General features: G+C 40.1%; 1 protein-coding gene across 44 annotated transcripts in view; it reads left to right on the plus strand.

Moving 5' to 3' along the window:
* MAP7 (microtubule associated protein 7) overlaps positions 1-15464 on the plus strand; it is a 94624-nt gene that overhangs the window by 77186 nt on the left and 1974 nt on the right. For 36 of the 44 annotated variants that reach the window (XM_032443629.2, XM_032443626.2, XM_085543547.1 and 33 more), the window contains 9 exons: positions 510-625; positions 1053-1333; positions 2336-2519; positions 4546-4741; positions 5679-5780; positions 6361-6411; positions 6509-6566; positions 8886-9024; positions 14717-14943. In XM_032443629.2, coding sequence (XP_032299520.1) covers positions 510-625; positions 1053-1333; positions 2336-2519; positions 4546-4741; positions 5679-5780; positions 6361-6411; positions 6509-6566; positions 8886-9024; positions 14717-14943 — 1354 coding nt within the window. The remainder of the gene's footprint in view (positions 1-509; positions 626-1052; positions 1334-2335; positions 2520-4545; positions 4742-5678; positions 5781-6360; positions 6412-6508; positions 6567-8885; positions 9025-14716; positions 14944-15464) is intronic. The other 8 variants (XM_085543545.1, XM_032443628.2, XM_085543546.1 and 5 more) reach the window with 1 other exon arrangement.

The following is a 15464-nucleotide window of genomic DNA, read 5'->3' on the forward strand; positions in this document are numbered from 1 at the left end:
TGAGGGCATCTGTGGTGTTGACATATAGCATTGAAAGAAAAAGTCTGTGTTGAGTAGGGACTCTTACCACTTACCCACTCCAAGGAGTGAGTTTTTTGGTGTTTTGGGGTTTTCTTTTGTTTTTTAATCCCCAAATGAAATCCAGGGTTTCTGAGGAATAAGTATGGTCTTGGGAAGCAGTGGAAGGTACTGTGTGGCAACCACCAAAGATCAAACCTTAAAAGGTAACTTTTTGCCTGTTTAAAAAAAAAAGCCTCTGCAAATTACATCTTAAGACAGTAAAGAGTGTGATTAAGAAGGATCATTGTTGCCAAATGTGTATTTACTGACAAAAGCAGTGTCAGATTACAGAAGCTGTATTCATGAACTTGTCAAGCAGGCTGCAGGAACTACTGACTCAGCACTACTTTTTCTCAGCCCCACAGCCCCCCATCCTTAATTGAGCTTGGTTTGCTTTCTTTAGCTGTGTGAACTGTGGCTTGATTTTGTCTTTGTTTGCTGAACTATAGACTGACAAAAAAGAAAAGGAGAGAGACCATTTGTCATCCAACTTCTCAGCCAACTTGAAAGGAGGTCATTTTTCTTCCAACCCCAAAGCTAGATCACCAGCTCCCTCTCCAGTTTGGTAAGCCAAATGCATGCTTTAGCTGGAGACTAAGCTATAAGCAGTTCTGATTGTTCTGTGAATTAAATGTTAGCCTCCACAGGAAAATCAGTGCAACCTTATTTGGTGGTATGTTTTCTGTATGCATCAAAGTAAATATTATATTGTTTAGAAAAAAAAAAAAAAAAAGTAAAATACTGTTGCTTTGTAAGGAAAGGGAAAAAGGAGCAATGTACCTGGTTTCTTACCTCTTGGCTGGGTCAGCACTCACATAATCCACAAAGAGAAACATTTTGCTGGAAGCTCATCAGTTGCTCCAGCAATTCTGCTTGATAACAGAGAAACAGGGAAGTTGTTTTGTTTTTCGCTATTGAAGCTGTGGAGGTGATATGTAGATGATGTCCAGCAGAGCATGTCTTGCATTGATTGTCACTCTGTGATTACACAGGCATGCATCAAAGTCTTTGCCTTCTTTGGCTGGCACGCTCAAGCAGATAACATCCCCACCTGGTTGCTCCAAAGTTCCTTCTACTCAGGCACGTCCTCCTTCCCCTGGCAACATCCGGCCTGTCAAAAAAGACATCAAACCTGAGAATGAAAAGAAAAGACCAGAAAAGGAGGCTGAAAAGGCCAATGAGGAGAGGACAGAAGAGAGTAAAGAAACAAGAGAGGGTGCTGGAGAATCTGCAAATCAGGAAGAACTTGCTGACCAGGCAGAGGTTGCTCAAGGTAAGGAGAAACTCCTGTTGACGTTAAGGAATACCTGAGTGACTTTCATGTTCTTCCCTCTGTTTCTCTGCAACAATAAGCTTTAAATAGCTTTCTATCAAGTATTAGTCTACGTAATTCAGAATGTTATGCTTACAGATGTATGTTAAGTATGAGAAAAGTATAAACAGGCTGAGGACCTCCTTTTGCAACAGCCAGAACAAGTGAACCTGCCTTACACATCTGTTTTTTCTGTCTTTTTGGTGGAGAAAAGGCAGACTTTGTCCCTCACATCACAACACAAGTTCTTTTCAGATTCTAGAGTAGAAGAGCAATGATCTGAAAATCAACCATACAGGAAGTATCACTAAAGGGGGCAGTGTAAGCAATGAGAATCTCCATCTTTGCTAGATGCATAGTACAGTGATGCTGATAACATGAAACTGTACCTGCTTATCTGTAATACTGCTGGAGTACCAAGGAGGGGAGAGATTAGCAGGGTAAGATGGAATGCAAGTTGTCCTTGTCCTTTCTGACAGCAGGGCAGGTGAGCATTCAACTTGAGATCACCAAGTTGCTTAAAGGGACTAGCCTGCTCACCAAAATGTGTGGCTCTGATTTTTGATACAGTCTATCAAACAAAAGAAAATGTAACATTGCAGCATGTAATTTCTAGACTCTGAAACTTAGCAAATATGATGGTAAGGCTTGCTGAGTCAACATTCCTCCCATTGAGACCTGTCAGCATTTATTCTTCTGACAGAGAGGCTATCTTAACCTTTCAACTGAAGCTGCTTTCACAAAGCAGACTTCCATTAGGAAGTATGTATTCCTTGCTTTTAGAGATTTCTTCCTCCATGTAAGCTTGAAAATACTTTACAGAATATTTTAAACTCTATTTTCTTTTAAGAGGTGTGTGTGTGTGTGTGAGATAGGTAGAGCAAGATAGAAAGAGAGAAAAATACAGGTATTTTATTGGCTACTGTGCCCGCTGAGACTGGTTTTAATTCCTATCTATTTCAGCAGCCAGCCCATCCCTACCTCCTGCTCCCACAGCACTTTCTCCACCCCCAGCCCCCACAAAGACCTCTGCAGGTACAACAGATCCTGAGGAAGCAACAAGGCTGCTGTCGGAGAAGAGGCGCCTCGCTCGTGAGCAGCGGGAACGAGAGGAGCAAGAAAGGAGAGAGAGAGAAGAGCTTGAAAGGTGATCTACTCTGTAGTAGAATATATATGTTTTTAGCAGCTTCCTAGCAACTGTTTGTGCATGTTTTGTTGTTATATTGTAAAATATGAAGCACAGTGCTGAGATGCAGGAGACACTGCACTTCTCCCAGAATTTATTTATTTTTTTAATTTTTCATAGGAGCAATGTATATCTAAACAGATCTGTAATGATAAAACCTATCCTAAATAGATATGTATTTTATTGGAGATTGAAAAGAGAACAGCATTAGGGAGCATATCCTCAGTGTAATGCTTGATTGCCTTCTCAGACTAACAAAGCTATACTTGTTTATTCTGACAAGGGAACCCTGCTTGGCTGTTATCAACACTGCAACAAGTGATGATGTGTCTTACTTTGAAGCTTTAGATCTGTTCAGATATCTAGCAGCTGTGACTTAAAAATTTGTGTTTTCTCATTTAAAATGAGGACACCCAACAGTTTTGGAGTTAGTTAATGCGGTGTGTTATTTCTACCGGTCCATCTAGGCATCCATTACTGTGGCAGTAACACAAGCCGAGCACCTTGTTAGAGGGATGCCATGCCTCTAGAATTAGTTGTACTTCCTTAGCAGTACTACCAAATGTAAGAACAAGGCAAACACAGTTAGAACAGTCTGAATTCCCAACAGGCTCTTGACCCTGTCTCTCTCAAAATGATTTTAAAGAAAGTAAGCTGCTGTGAAGTAAGATTAATGTGGTGAAAAAATACTAAAGATAAAAAAAAGGTAAAGGATGATCGGCTTTCACAATGAAAAGTTTTCAGCCTTTGAGTGCCTTTGTAAATGAATCTGAAAGGACGTGTGGCCAGTGAGATAATGCAGGTCTTCAGTGAGATAAATGCCAGTCATGAAGAGTTCAAAGATATATTGCTGATACTAAGTGGAAGCTGAATACCAGTACTGTTGAGCATAAAGGAATGCATATGATGAAATAACTATTACTTATGTGGTGCTGATCTCTGGGCTAATTATTTCCCAATGAAGAGATCTTGTTTGGTGTTGAGTATGCATAAGTATCACATGAGTCATGGTCAATAAAATAAATGAACTGTTATGAATTACTAGAAAAAAAGAACAAAATAGAAAATGTCTATATGAATTATCCATGGTGAATCCATACCTTGAATGTTGAGTTCTGTATTATTTTTGAGAATAAAACTGGTAAACTAGGAAAATAAGCAGGGAAAGACATAATGGATAATCATCAGAAGGTATAGAACAGCTCCTATGCCGAAGCACAGAATGTGTCCATGAGAGAAATAAGGGGCTTCATCAAGTGGGGGTCAGGTGGAGGATTAGGAACAGGTTCTTTGCTGAGAGGCTGGTTGGGCACTGGAATGGGCTCCACAGGGCAGCCCAAGCTGCCAGAGTTTGAGCAGCATTTGGACAACACTCTTAGACATAATGTCTGAATTTTGAGCTGTCTTGCATGGAAGCAGGTGTTGGACTTGATTTTTGTGGGTCCCTTCCAACTTAGGATATTCTGTGATTTTGTGGGGATTCTGCATTATTAGATCTGCACCTAAGCATGTGAGGATTTATCAGCTGGGAAGACTGCTTTTCCTCCCCTACTTCTGAGTGGAGATATGGTAAGCTACAAAGTCCACAGTGATTTGGGATGAAGAGAAACATTATTCACTCCCGTAAGACAAGGAAGACAAAAATCAGGAAGGTGAACTATTGTAGTTTCTGTTTATTTTTTTAATCTGGGACTCAGTGCTGCAAGTTAAAGAAAGCATGCTGTTTCAAAACATGATTGGAATCCTGTCATATAATGGTGAAGTAAAACCTTGCAAAGGTTTTGTGTTGTTCAGTAGGGCATCTGCCACCTTTGGTGCCTGCTGGAAGCAGAAGAGGTGGCTTGGCCTCACCCTGTTCAGATATTTTTGAGGTTCTTGTGAATGAAAAAACAGTGTAGCCTTTCTCCAGCTGTTCTGCTGTGCTGATGTCTTGGATCAAGAGTCTGCTTTTTTTTCTTGTTATCTTATGCTTTTTTCATCACTGCAGGCAAAAGAAGGAGGAGCTGTCCCAGAGGATAGCTGAAGAAAGAGCTCGCCGAGAAGAAGAAGAAGCTCGCAGACAAGAAGCTGAAAGAAAAAGAAAAGATGCAGAGGAAGAGAAGGAAAAAGAAGAACGGCTGCGTCGACAGGCAGAAGAGAGAGAACAGAAGGAGAGAGAAGAGATGGAACGCATTCAGAAACAAGTATGCTCCCTTCTTGGAATTGCTGTGCAGCACCTAATTTAGAGGGGTACTTAAAATAGAAATGCTACACAGCATGAATAGGATTGTGTCTGAATTCATTTCATGGAGTGGTTCCAAGAGTAAAGATGCTTCTTGACAAAAGCTTGCAGTGGGAAAGGGTTTTGTTAGCTTGTTTTTTGTTTGTTTGTTTTCTTGTAAAAGTTACTTATTTTAGAACAAATCCTATGATGAAGAAATCAATAGGGTTGTAACAGTAGAAGTTTATGAATGGTTGTTATACAAGAGAACTGTTTGTCCACACAGTTGTAGAAGGTCTAGAGACCCATTGATACCTCATACCTGGAAATGTTCAAGGTTGGGTTGGATGGGGCTAAGCAACATAGTGTAGTGGGAATAAACTGTTATAGCAGTTCTGTTATACAACACTGTCACATTAAGGGAGCAAAGCATTTCTACAGCATATTCCAGTGAAGTTTTACATTTATTTTAAAAAGCAGGATTTGAAAGCTTGTGCAAATGTACGTGTGGCTGCTTGCCCTTGGTCTCACTAAGGCATAATTATTATGGCCAAATAAAGCATTCTACTTTTTTTGACTTCCAAAAACATCCACCACTCAATACATGGATTTCTTGAATGCTTTGCTGGCTGCTGTTTTAATGCTGAAGGTTAGAAAATGCATTTATCATCTGTTCTGCTGTCAGTATATGGAAGTCAGGACAGTTACAGAATCTTATTCATCTCTGCATGTTATGCAGAACACAGATTAATTAAAAACAAAAAAAAAAAAAAAGTGCAATTCAGTCTGAGAAGGTTGTTTGCAGCTTTAAACCCCAACGTGTGATGTTGCAAATACGTGTAGATGAGCAGATATCAGTGTAAATCTGACCTCAGATAGTAATTTTTTCCTTTGCTTTTTTGTCTACCATCTCAACTCAGAAAGAAGAGGAAGCTCGCCTACGGGAAGAGGCAGAGCGGATTCGATTAGAACGTGAAAAGCATTTCCAAAGAGAAGAGCAAGAGCGCTTGGAAAGGAAGAAGGTAGATGTGTGGGCAGATAGTAATAGGACAAAGATGAATGGTTTTAAACTAAAGGAAGGGAGATTTAGATTAGATGTCATGGGGAAGTTTTTTGCAGAGAGGGTGGTGAGGTGCTGGAACAGCTTGTTCAGAGCATTTGTGGATGCCCCATCCCTGGAGGTGTTTAAGGCCTGGTTAGATGGGGCCCTGGCCAGCCTGGCTAGTACTTCATCTAGCAGCTGGCAATGCTGCCTGCGGCATGGGGCTGCAACCTTACAATCCTTGAGGTCCCTTCCAACCCAAGCCATTCTATGATAAGGTAACAGTACATGCAGAGAAACTAATTCATCTAGCTTCCACCTCTGCTGTAGGAAGTTATTCACAAAGTTAATGTGCCCTCAGAAAAGCTGTGGTCCTCACCAGTGTAGCCTGATGTGAAAGTACAGATAATATTGCCAATAAAAAAAAAAAAAATCATTTATCTTTTTGCAGTAAGCAAATACAGCTTTGGTAAATGACAGGCAGTTATAGTTTGGGAGAGTGAAATATAAATTACTGCCAGCAAACATTATTTTCTTCCTTTATGCTTTTTGTTTTGCAGAGGCTTGAGGAGATAATGAAGAGAACCAGGCGTGTAGAAGCTGTAGATAAGGTCAGTGCCACAAACTTGTCATGCATAAATACTGGACGCATTTCAGTTCCTCCCTCTGGTGCCATTTTTAATTTACGATGTTACGCTTCCTTTATAGAAACCCAATGACCAGCAAAATGGACATATATCAAAGGCAAATAATACTGGAGAAGCAGGTATTGTATTTAACTGTACCCTGGGTACAACAGGTGAATAAATGGTTATTGAGAACAATTGAAGTTAAGAAACCCATTAGAAGAGTTAACTGAAGTCTTAGTAACTGTTATTTAATTAGCCTTTCTGTATAGGTAGTTATCCATTACTAAATGAGTCAGCTGTTTCAGTAACTTTATTACATTGGTGTTTAACAAGAGGGAGTTACTTACCAAGTTTAATTATTGATAAAATTAAAAAACAAACAAGTTAGCTGGTTTAGTTTTGACAAACTTGGCCAGTGATTTTGCAGTTTCTTTTTTCATACTATTAGAGATATAATCTGTCATCAAAACAAGCCATTCACAATCGTAAAGCCCTGCTTTCTCTTTCATACCTGCTGCTTTATTCACTTGATGTTAATTTCTACATCTTTTCTTTCAAAATTCATCTCCTACAGAGCCCTGCAGTCACTCTGTAATACCCACATTCAGTCTTCCTTCAGTTCTGTTCCCACTGTTTGTTTTTTTTTCCTTCCCCTCTGGTTATTTGAGGTACAGTTTCATCTGAACTTTAGTGCTTAGAACAAAGGAAGCAACATAAAAGTTACCATATATTCAACAATAGGCAAATACAAATTAGCAGAATTTAAATATACTGAAGACAATCTGTCAAATAGCTTAAACTGCAATGGCATAATGTAACAAGTGATGATAAACTTTATTTGTATTTACATCGAGTAACAAAAGAGGACAAATAATGGCACTGTCTGCTCGTACTCCTTTTTTTTTCCCTTTGTGTTTGTAGTGAATGCTCAAATGAGCACTGCCAGGAAACTATTTGACATGAATTTCAAGATGTGTTTGGAAGTTATTTGTTTACATATTATCTTTTTAAATAAAAAACAGTTTGGGAACCGCTAATACAGGATGTCTGGAGTGCCATCTGTTGCTGCAGGCGCTGTTTAAGTTGCTGTCAACCATTTAAATAATTACTGAAAGTAAAAATGGCTTTACAACCTGAGGCTTTAGCTTTCCTTCCAGAGGCAAAAAACAAGTAGTCAGTTTTTTTATGGCAGAGGGAAATTTCAACCTCCATTTCTGCAGTGCCAAGGGAAAGCTGGAATCCACCAGTGATTGGAGAAATAGAAAACTGCCCTTGTTCCCAGGGTTGCTCTGCTGTTTTTTGACTTTGCTTTATCTTGATATGATATTGAATCAAAGATATTAATGCATATGCTTCAGCCAACTCTAACTTCCCATAATATACTCCAACAGACTGATTCTGACCACTGGCAAATGCTATTGCTGTTTGTTTTCTTTTTCTTTTCATTTTAAAACTTACTGTTTGGCAAAAAAATGAAGAAACCTGTATAGAAGTGGCCAAATCACACAGCAAAACAAAATCCATCACCTTTGTGTCATTTGTTTGATCTCTGCTTCAAAAGAGGAGATAACTCTGCCTTTCCAATACAAAAGAGCCAGACTTCTTTTTAAATGTTAAAACCGATGTAACTCCTACTTGGTCCATCTGTAGCAGGACTAAAACCTGTATTGCTAACTTCTTTTATACAAAAACTTGCCAAAACCAGATGAAGGTATTTAGCATTGAAGACTTCAGTCCAAACACTTAGGTCCTAGCAGAACAGGAGATATGAATGGAAGGTTCTCAGATGAGGTGCTTTAGGTGGCCTAGATAAGCTCATTTAAGACTGTGGATACTAAATTATTCTTATGATTATTGTAAACAGGTGCCAGAGTCCATCTGCTTCCTTTTAGAGAGATATATATGAATTAGTATGGCTGTAGATACAATGCAGAAGACACTGTAGTTATACTTTAAAAGAACATCCTGAGGCAGGCCAGTGACATCATGTGGTGTTTATGTGTCACCCAATTACAGCATTTTTTAGTTGTGATTTGGTACTTGTTTAAATCTCCTTCCCATGGAGATTTTCCCCTTGTTTCCTTTTGGTTTACAGCCAGTAATCAACTCGGGAAACGAGAAGTAATGTTGATGTCCCAGTGTTCTTCTATTCCATTCTTTATGGCATTTTGAAAAATGCCAGTGTAATGCTCTGTAAGATATCCTATTTTGACCACCAGATGAAGTGCTGAAATTGTTTACATGCTTGTAAACTGATCATTGTTGCCAACACAGCTTTAACCTTGAAATCTATGAAGATGATGTGTCCAAAGCTTGACAAAGGAAGCAGAGGGATCAACTGCATTTTAAAACTGTAGCTTACCTTAGCTGCGCTGCCTTTTCTAGGAAGTGTTTTATCTTACTTTGAAGGAAGATAATGTTGCTTATTTTTATGAAATCGTGCTTTCTCTCTCTAGTCATAACCAGTCCCGCATCTCCCGTGGAACCTTCAGGAGGACCTCAGCTTCAGCATGCAACACAATCTCCACACAGTGGGAAACCCGTAACCTGCACACACCCGATTGTTTCACATCAGCCCCCCATAAATATGGACAGGTAAGAGGATTGCTGAGTATTAGAGGGTGTTTACAGGATAAGAGTTACTAGAGTAACAGATCATTTTCTCAGATCCATGTATTCATTAGCTAAATAAGAGAAACAGCTGTTCAATCTGCCACATTTCCTGTTTATTTTTATCTTTTCCTGTGTTCAGAAGAGAACTTCAGCATCGTTCATTTAGCAGTAACCCATTTTTACCAACTGAGAAATTTTGTGAAAATACAGTTCATTCTTTGCAGTGTTTGGAAGGATGTGTTGCCAGCAATTATTACGTAAATTGGAACTTAATTGAAAGGGCAATTCTCTGTGCTACTTTCCATGAATTGAGCTTCATAAGAAACAGCCTGGATTTGTAGGGTTAGTTTTCTTGGCTGGGATAGTGAAAACTGTGCCTACAGCCTGGATGCTTTGTCTTGTGTGAGTTGCTTGAAGAATCAGCAAGTTATGATTACTAAACAAAAGATACAGAACTTCTCATTTGGACTCTATTTTTAAAAAACCCTTTGTCCTCTGGAAAGGAAGGTTTGAGAAGGCAGATATTTAACATCAGGAGCATTTTGTAGTTGTGAGGCGAGTCACTCAGATTTAGAGAAATTGTAGAAATGCTTGAAAGCTCTGTGCTGAACCAAGTGAAATCTGTTACATAAGCATGAGCTGTCAGTTACTTCAATTTTAGTAAGGAAAGCAGAAAGCCAAATAATCCCATAGCCCTTTCATGTTTTATGCAGGTAATGCCAGAATATGCATGGAGAAACTTGAATGTGGGAAGCCATCTCACAGTCTGTAATGGGCAGTATGCTTCAGGATGTGATTGGCACTAATTGAAGGAGGAATTTGCCCTCTCTGTCCCTCCATATGCCTGAGGGATCTTAGCCTGCTGTCATGCTGACAAAGATGCTCCTGCTGAGATAAGTTCTGTCAGTAACTTGAGCACTGAACTGCATTAGATGTGCTGCATAGAGCTGTCTCATAATTATCTCAGGCAACTATTAATTGTTAATCACTCCCAACCTTAGATGCACCTTGATGTTTGTAATATAAAATGTGCCACACTAATGAAGGCTGTCACGTAGCATCATATTTGGTATGGAAGGAGGATCTGAATAGCCAAAGTGAAGAGTGAATAGGTAAGACTGAAGAGCATGAACAAAAATTCAAAGTGTATTTCAAAGTGTAATTCAAAGGCTGAGGAAGGAGAAAGTGATGTGCCAGGATAGAGTGCAGAGGGACTGTCTGCGTTTGAGATATGTCCACCCTGAATGGGAAGGCAGGGGCTCAAGTACGTGATAGAATCGTGGTGTTAGCCCAAGCAGTTGGACAGACTGTTGGAAGGAAGACACGGCAGCACAGATTTTATCACATGGTGAAAGCCACAGGTGCCAACACCATTGCTACTGCATCGTGTGTGCCACAGCTATCTGGCATCTAGTCATACCTGATAGTGTAGCATATGCAACAGTAATAAGTATAGATGGTGTTCTCTGTGAGCATCTCACTCCAGCCCTACAAAAGATTTGGCTTTTATCTGGAAAAGTCCTGAGCATGTTTTGAGGGTGAGAAAGCTGAGATTTCCAACCGGAGGTTAAAAGGGCTTTGCCTGGAGGACTTCCTGAATGTGTGTAAATGGGCAAGAGGAAGAAACAAAGGACTGAGTCCTGGTAAGGCCTAGAGCAACCATAATCTCACTGCACTTCCTACAGTGTGCTGTGTGGGAAGAGTACCAAGCTACAATCACTGTTTCAGTGGTTCTCGGGCAGATGAAGTGTAAGTGCTGGTAGTTCTACCTGGTACAGCTTTGGGGTCCAGACAGGATGTCTATCTTGAACAGGACTAGTTTTCTATTATATGTTGACCAAATACAGAGTACCTCTGCATCACTCCCCAGGTGCTGTAAGTACTCTAACTGTTCCAGCAGCAGTACTTAAGGAAGCTGACTGTGTAGGCTATTAGCATTTCATGTGAAGATAGTCTGCTCTGACTGTTTGCTGTGATAAACCTTCATCTTTTATTCCTACTCCTAATGTCAAGCATCATGTGCCAGCTATGCGGCTGGAATCCAGCTGGAAATAGAGTGCCTCCTTGTATGTTCAAAGCATGTGAGGAAAAATAAAAAAGGTCTGGTGCAGTCAAGACGATTGATTTCAATAATTCACCATCTTCTGTTGCTGCTTTTGATTAACAATGCAGATTTCATTATACTGGAACTTCATTAGCCTTTCAAGATAATCAATCCACATAAACCCTAATGAAATGCAGTGATCTGCTTTATTATTTACCAGATATTTATCACTAATAATCAGTAGTTTTCTTAATAAACATTTATTGCAGATGATGGTGCTGTCATCTATCCCACCTAACAATGGGAAATCTATTTAAGCAGTGTAATGCTAGAATGTTAATAAATAGTGCTGAATTACTACTGAAAAAATGACTTTACTCTGGACCTTTAAGTCTGTGATGAGAAGGCTTAGAATCATAGAATGGCTTGGGTTGGAAGGGACCTCAAGGATCATCAAGCTCTAACCCCCCTTCTGCAGGCAGGGCCACCAGCCTCCACATCTAATACTAGACCAGGCTGCCCTGGGCCCCATCCAACCTGGTCTTGAACACATCCAAGACAGAGTGAACTTAAATGAAGATTCTTTTCATCCAAGTGTAGTGCAGTTGAAAAGGCAACACAAAACTGGTAGCTCATGGAGATACTACATTATTAATGGCATACACACTTCTACATTGATAGTGGTGACTTTGTGGGTTGTTTTTTTCCCCAGTAAATAGAAGAAGTGAGTTTGAAAATAGTATGTTAAAGTGAAACAGTTTGAAACTTTTCATATGTTATGAAAGATTCCAACAAAATTTATTCCAGGTCCTATTTTTCTCTTACTGCACTGAACAGTAAAATCCTGAAAGAAACAGGATGATAGAGCTTGAAGTTGAATAACAGCTACAGAACTCATCTTTCACATGAGGTTTTTGTTCTCCGCTCTCTAATTCTTTGCCCAAATATGCCGGCCTGAAAAGGGTATGTGCAGTGTTGTGCAGGACACTGCGACATCACTAACAGTGGAACATAAGACAGTAAAAACAGGTGAAGTAGTTCAAAAATCGATTCCTTTTTTTGTGTTCTTTGCCTCAGTGACACATAGCGGTCATTTAGGGAAAGGGTGTAAAGAAGGGGGAAGGAAAAAAGAAAAAGCTAAGTACAAGGAGATCCTCCAGTCAATGAAGGGTTACTATGTGTTGTGGTCCAAGTGCAACCCTAGGCTCAAGTAGTCCCAAAGCTGTTAATTATCAGAAGCTGGAGGGCATACCAATCTCCTAGGAATTTGTCTAATCTGCTTTTGAGATAATGGCTGCTAATATGTCCAGTGGAAATGAATTCCACTGTTCAGTTTTCCCCTTAATTTCTACTAAATCTGCTCCTTAATGATTCTGTGGAGTGCCACCTACTTCTTATAGCATAAAAAATACAAAATATCTCATCATGATTTTGCCTCGGCTTCCCCTCCACACCCTGTCCCACTTTGTGACTGTATAGACATACATCTTGAAAGACAACTTGAATCCTGAATCCTAGTATAAGTTTATGTATCATACTGACAGCGCAGTGACCAGTAATTATGGAGAACTATTTATCAAGTTAACAGGTCAATCAGAAAAATTAATATAACTTTGCAGAAGCAAGAGACTTCCCTTCATTGTGTGAACACTTCCATAGGTAAATGTACTGTATAATTTCAATGCAGGAACAAACCCTGTCTTCCCCCCTCTTTTCTGCCCCCTCTATCAGATATTTGAATACTTTGCTATCCTACCTCTGGTAAGGTTATTGGCAGTAGATGGGGATGAGATAAGTAACGTGATACCTTATAGCAAATAATAGCCTAATAACTACACAATGGAGCAGTTTTTATTATTCTTAAAGCATTTCACAGATTGTTACAGAGCGGGTCTCCAGCAGAAAAGGGTGGGTGATGTGACAGAGGGTCTCTCCCAGGCAGCCAGCAGGGTCTCCAGGTCTGCTTTCAAAGCCACATTTTCCATTTTGAAGTTTGCTTAGCACACTCTCAGACTGAAAAGAAAGGAAAAGAGAATGGAATGGAATGGAATGGAATGGAATGGAATGGAATGGAATGGAATGGAATGGAGTGGAATGGAAAAGAAAAAGAGAAAGAAAAAGAGAAGAAAAAGAGAAGAAAAAGAAAAATTGCCTTTCTGGAAAGGAACTGATGATAGCTTGAGAAGCTGGAAAAGATTTGATATGAAAACCAGCCTTGCTGTTCTTACGGGAACTCTGGGCTTCAGATTCAATCTGGGCTTCAATCTGGACTTTAAAAGAACCATCTTTTAAAGTGCAATCGTTATTTTCTGTTGCTTGGGAAGTACTGTGGAAGAATTCTGTAATTGTTTGTGAAGACCTGGCCACGCTAGCAGGCTGGTCAATGAAAAGAAACCTTATGTAGGCAGAATCTGGTGGGTTGTTCTTGTTTGGTATTTTGTTGTTTTATTTTCAGACTAGTACATGTACTCTCGGGAGAAAACAAGGCTGTGAAACCAAGCCACCTGCTCAGAAATGGCCTGAGGACATTCGTGGCTGTGTTCAAATCTAGGAAAAAATGCATCTGAGCATTTGTGCTGAAGCGTTTCCTAACAACCTGAGAAGTAGCGATATGGGAACACATGCCCCAGACTGCCAGGGTCTGGCAGTGAAGGGCTTTAAGGGAGCACCTGTAAAAGACAACACGATTTTGAAGTGACACTTGGGTACTCACTCTTTCTCAGGGAGATTTGGATCCCATTACTGTCATCCTGTTCACCAGAGTAGCACCTTAGTTCCTCCCGTGTGGTAAGACAACACATGCTGCATGAAAAGACAGCAGTTTGTGACAATACAGCAGCTAATAAAAGGGTTGGGAGAGAGTGTCAGGGCTGACACATGGTGATGTGTTTCCTCAGGAGAGTATATGCACCTGGAGAGATTCTCTTTGAGTTGGGAGATGTGAGGGATGCCAGGAGGTGCTGCTTTTGGTCTGGGTCTGGTCACTGTGGGGAAGGGTCAAGCTGTGCCTAGAAAACAAGGCCCAGGAGCTTGGAGGGGAGGGATGAAAAGGAGAGCTGAATTGATACAGGAGCTTTTTTTTCTCTGGGTGAGCAGCAGGTAGAAGAGGCTGCTCAAAAACTGGAGGCAAGTGATGATCCAAAGAGTAACGAAACTGATAGCGCCCTCATCTGAGAGTAGTTAGACTGGTTTGCATTATGAAAAGGGTACCTCAACTTCAAATATGGCAGTGCTTATGAAAGCTGAGAAAGACCATAGATCTCATTGAGCTTCTGGCTTCAGATAGCAGTGGTTGTGCTGGGAATGTAGGTGGGTTTTGTTGGATTGATTTGTTTTTACTGTTTCCCATTTCAGTAACTTCTCAGAGCTGCACTGTACTCAGACACCTCTGTAGTTTTGGGTATAGTGTAGCCAAATGGTAATGATGGCCATGTGTGTTTGAGGGAAGGCAGATCTAGTACTTGCTGTAACAACAGCTCATCTGCTGTGGTAGTCAAGAAATTTTGGTTTTACTGGCTAAAAAGAATGCTCTGGATTAATGCAAGTTTCAGTTTGTAATATTGTTTTAAGCAGGACTATGCTTCTGTTCTGAATTAAGTGTATGATGAAGTACTTATGTTTCTCTCTCAGCAATCTCAACCCAGAGAAAAATACAGAGGAAAACGGAATGTCTACACAGAACGATAACTTCGAAGAGATCATAAATCTACCTATTGGTTCTAAACCATCCCGGCTGGATGCCTTGAACAATGATGGAAGCGACAGTCCCGGAATTCCTCTGAATCCAATTTTAGCTTTTGAAGATAAGGGGACTCTTTTGCCTCAGGTAGACAGTGTTCAAACACATCAAACAGCGGGTAAGTTTACCTTAGTTCACTACATTTAATTATGTGTTTTAACCGACAGAGGATCTAGAGCTTCTACTTGGCATAGGTTGAGTAATTTAAGCATTTTAAGCCCAGAATTCTTTGTGGAGAGGAACAAATCTTCTGTTTGTAAAGCTATGTATACCAAGCACATACAGATGCTGTGTGAATGATGATGAGCCCTCAGCTTTTGCTTGAAAGGCATTCTCAGTTATGCTGAGCTATTTGCCTTTAGGAGCTGCTTGAAAACGTTTTTGCTGTGCTTTCAAGTGGAAATGATAACAGTGACGGCTGCTGTTCTTAGTTTATGATCTGCAATCACGTTCCAGTTCTGTAGATATAACATCTGATATGTGTGTGCTGAAAGGGAGCTGGTAGCTGCCTTTTATGTCAACTTCTGAATGACTTCCCTCATCAAGTTCTTGCTGCCACGAATACTGAGTGGCGGTTTCCAGCACAGCAGATTTTTTTATGAATTGCACTGTAGCTTTTAAAAGACATTGGGTGAACAG

This window comes from Coturnix japonica, chromosome 3, assembly GCF_054131305.1.
Source record: "Coturnix japonica strain WE chromosome 3, WE-NBRP24, whole genome shotgun sequence".
In the NCBI taxonomy this organism is placed as follows: Eukaryota; Metazoa; Chordata; class Aves; order Galliformes; family Phasianidae; genus Coturnix; species Coturnix japonica.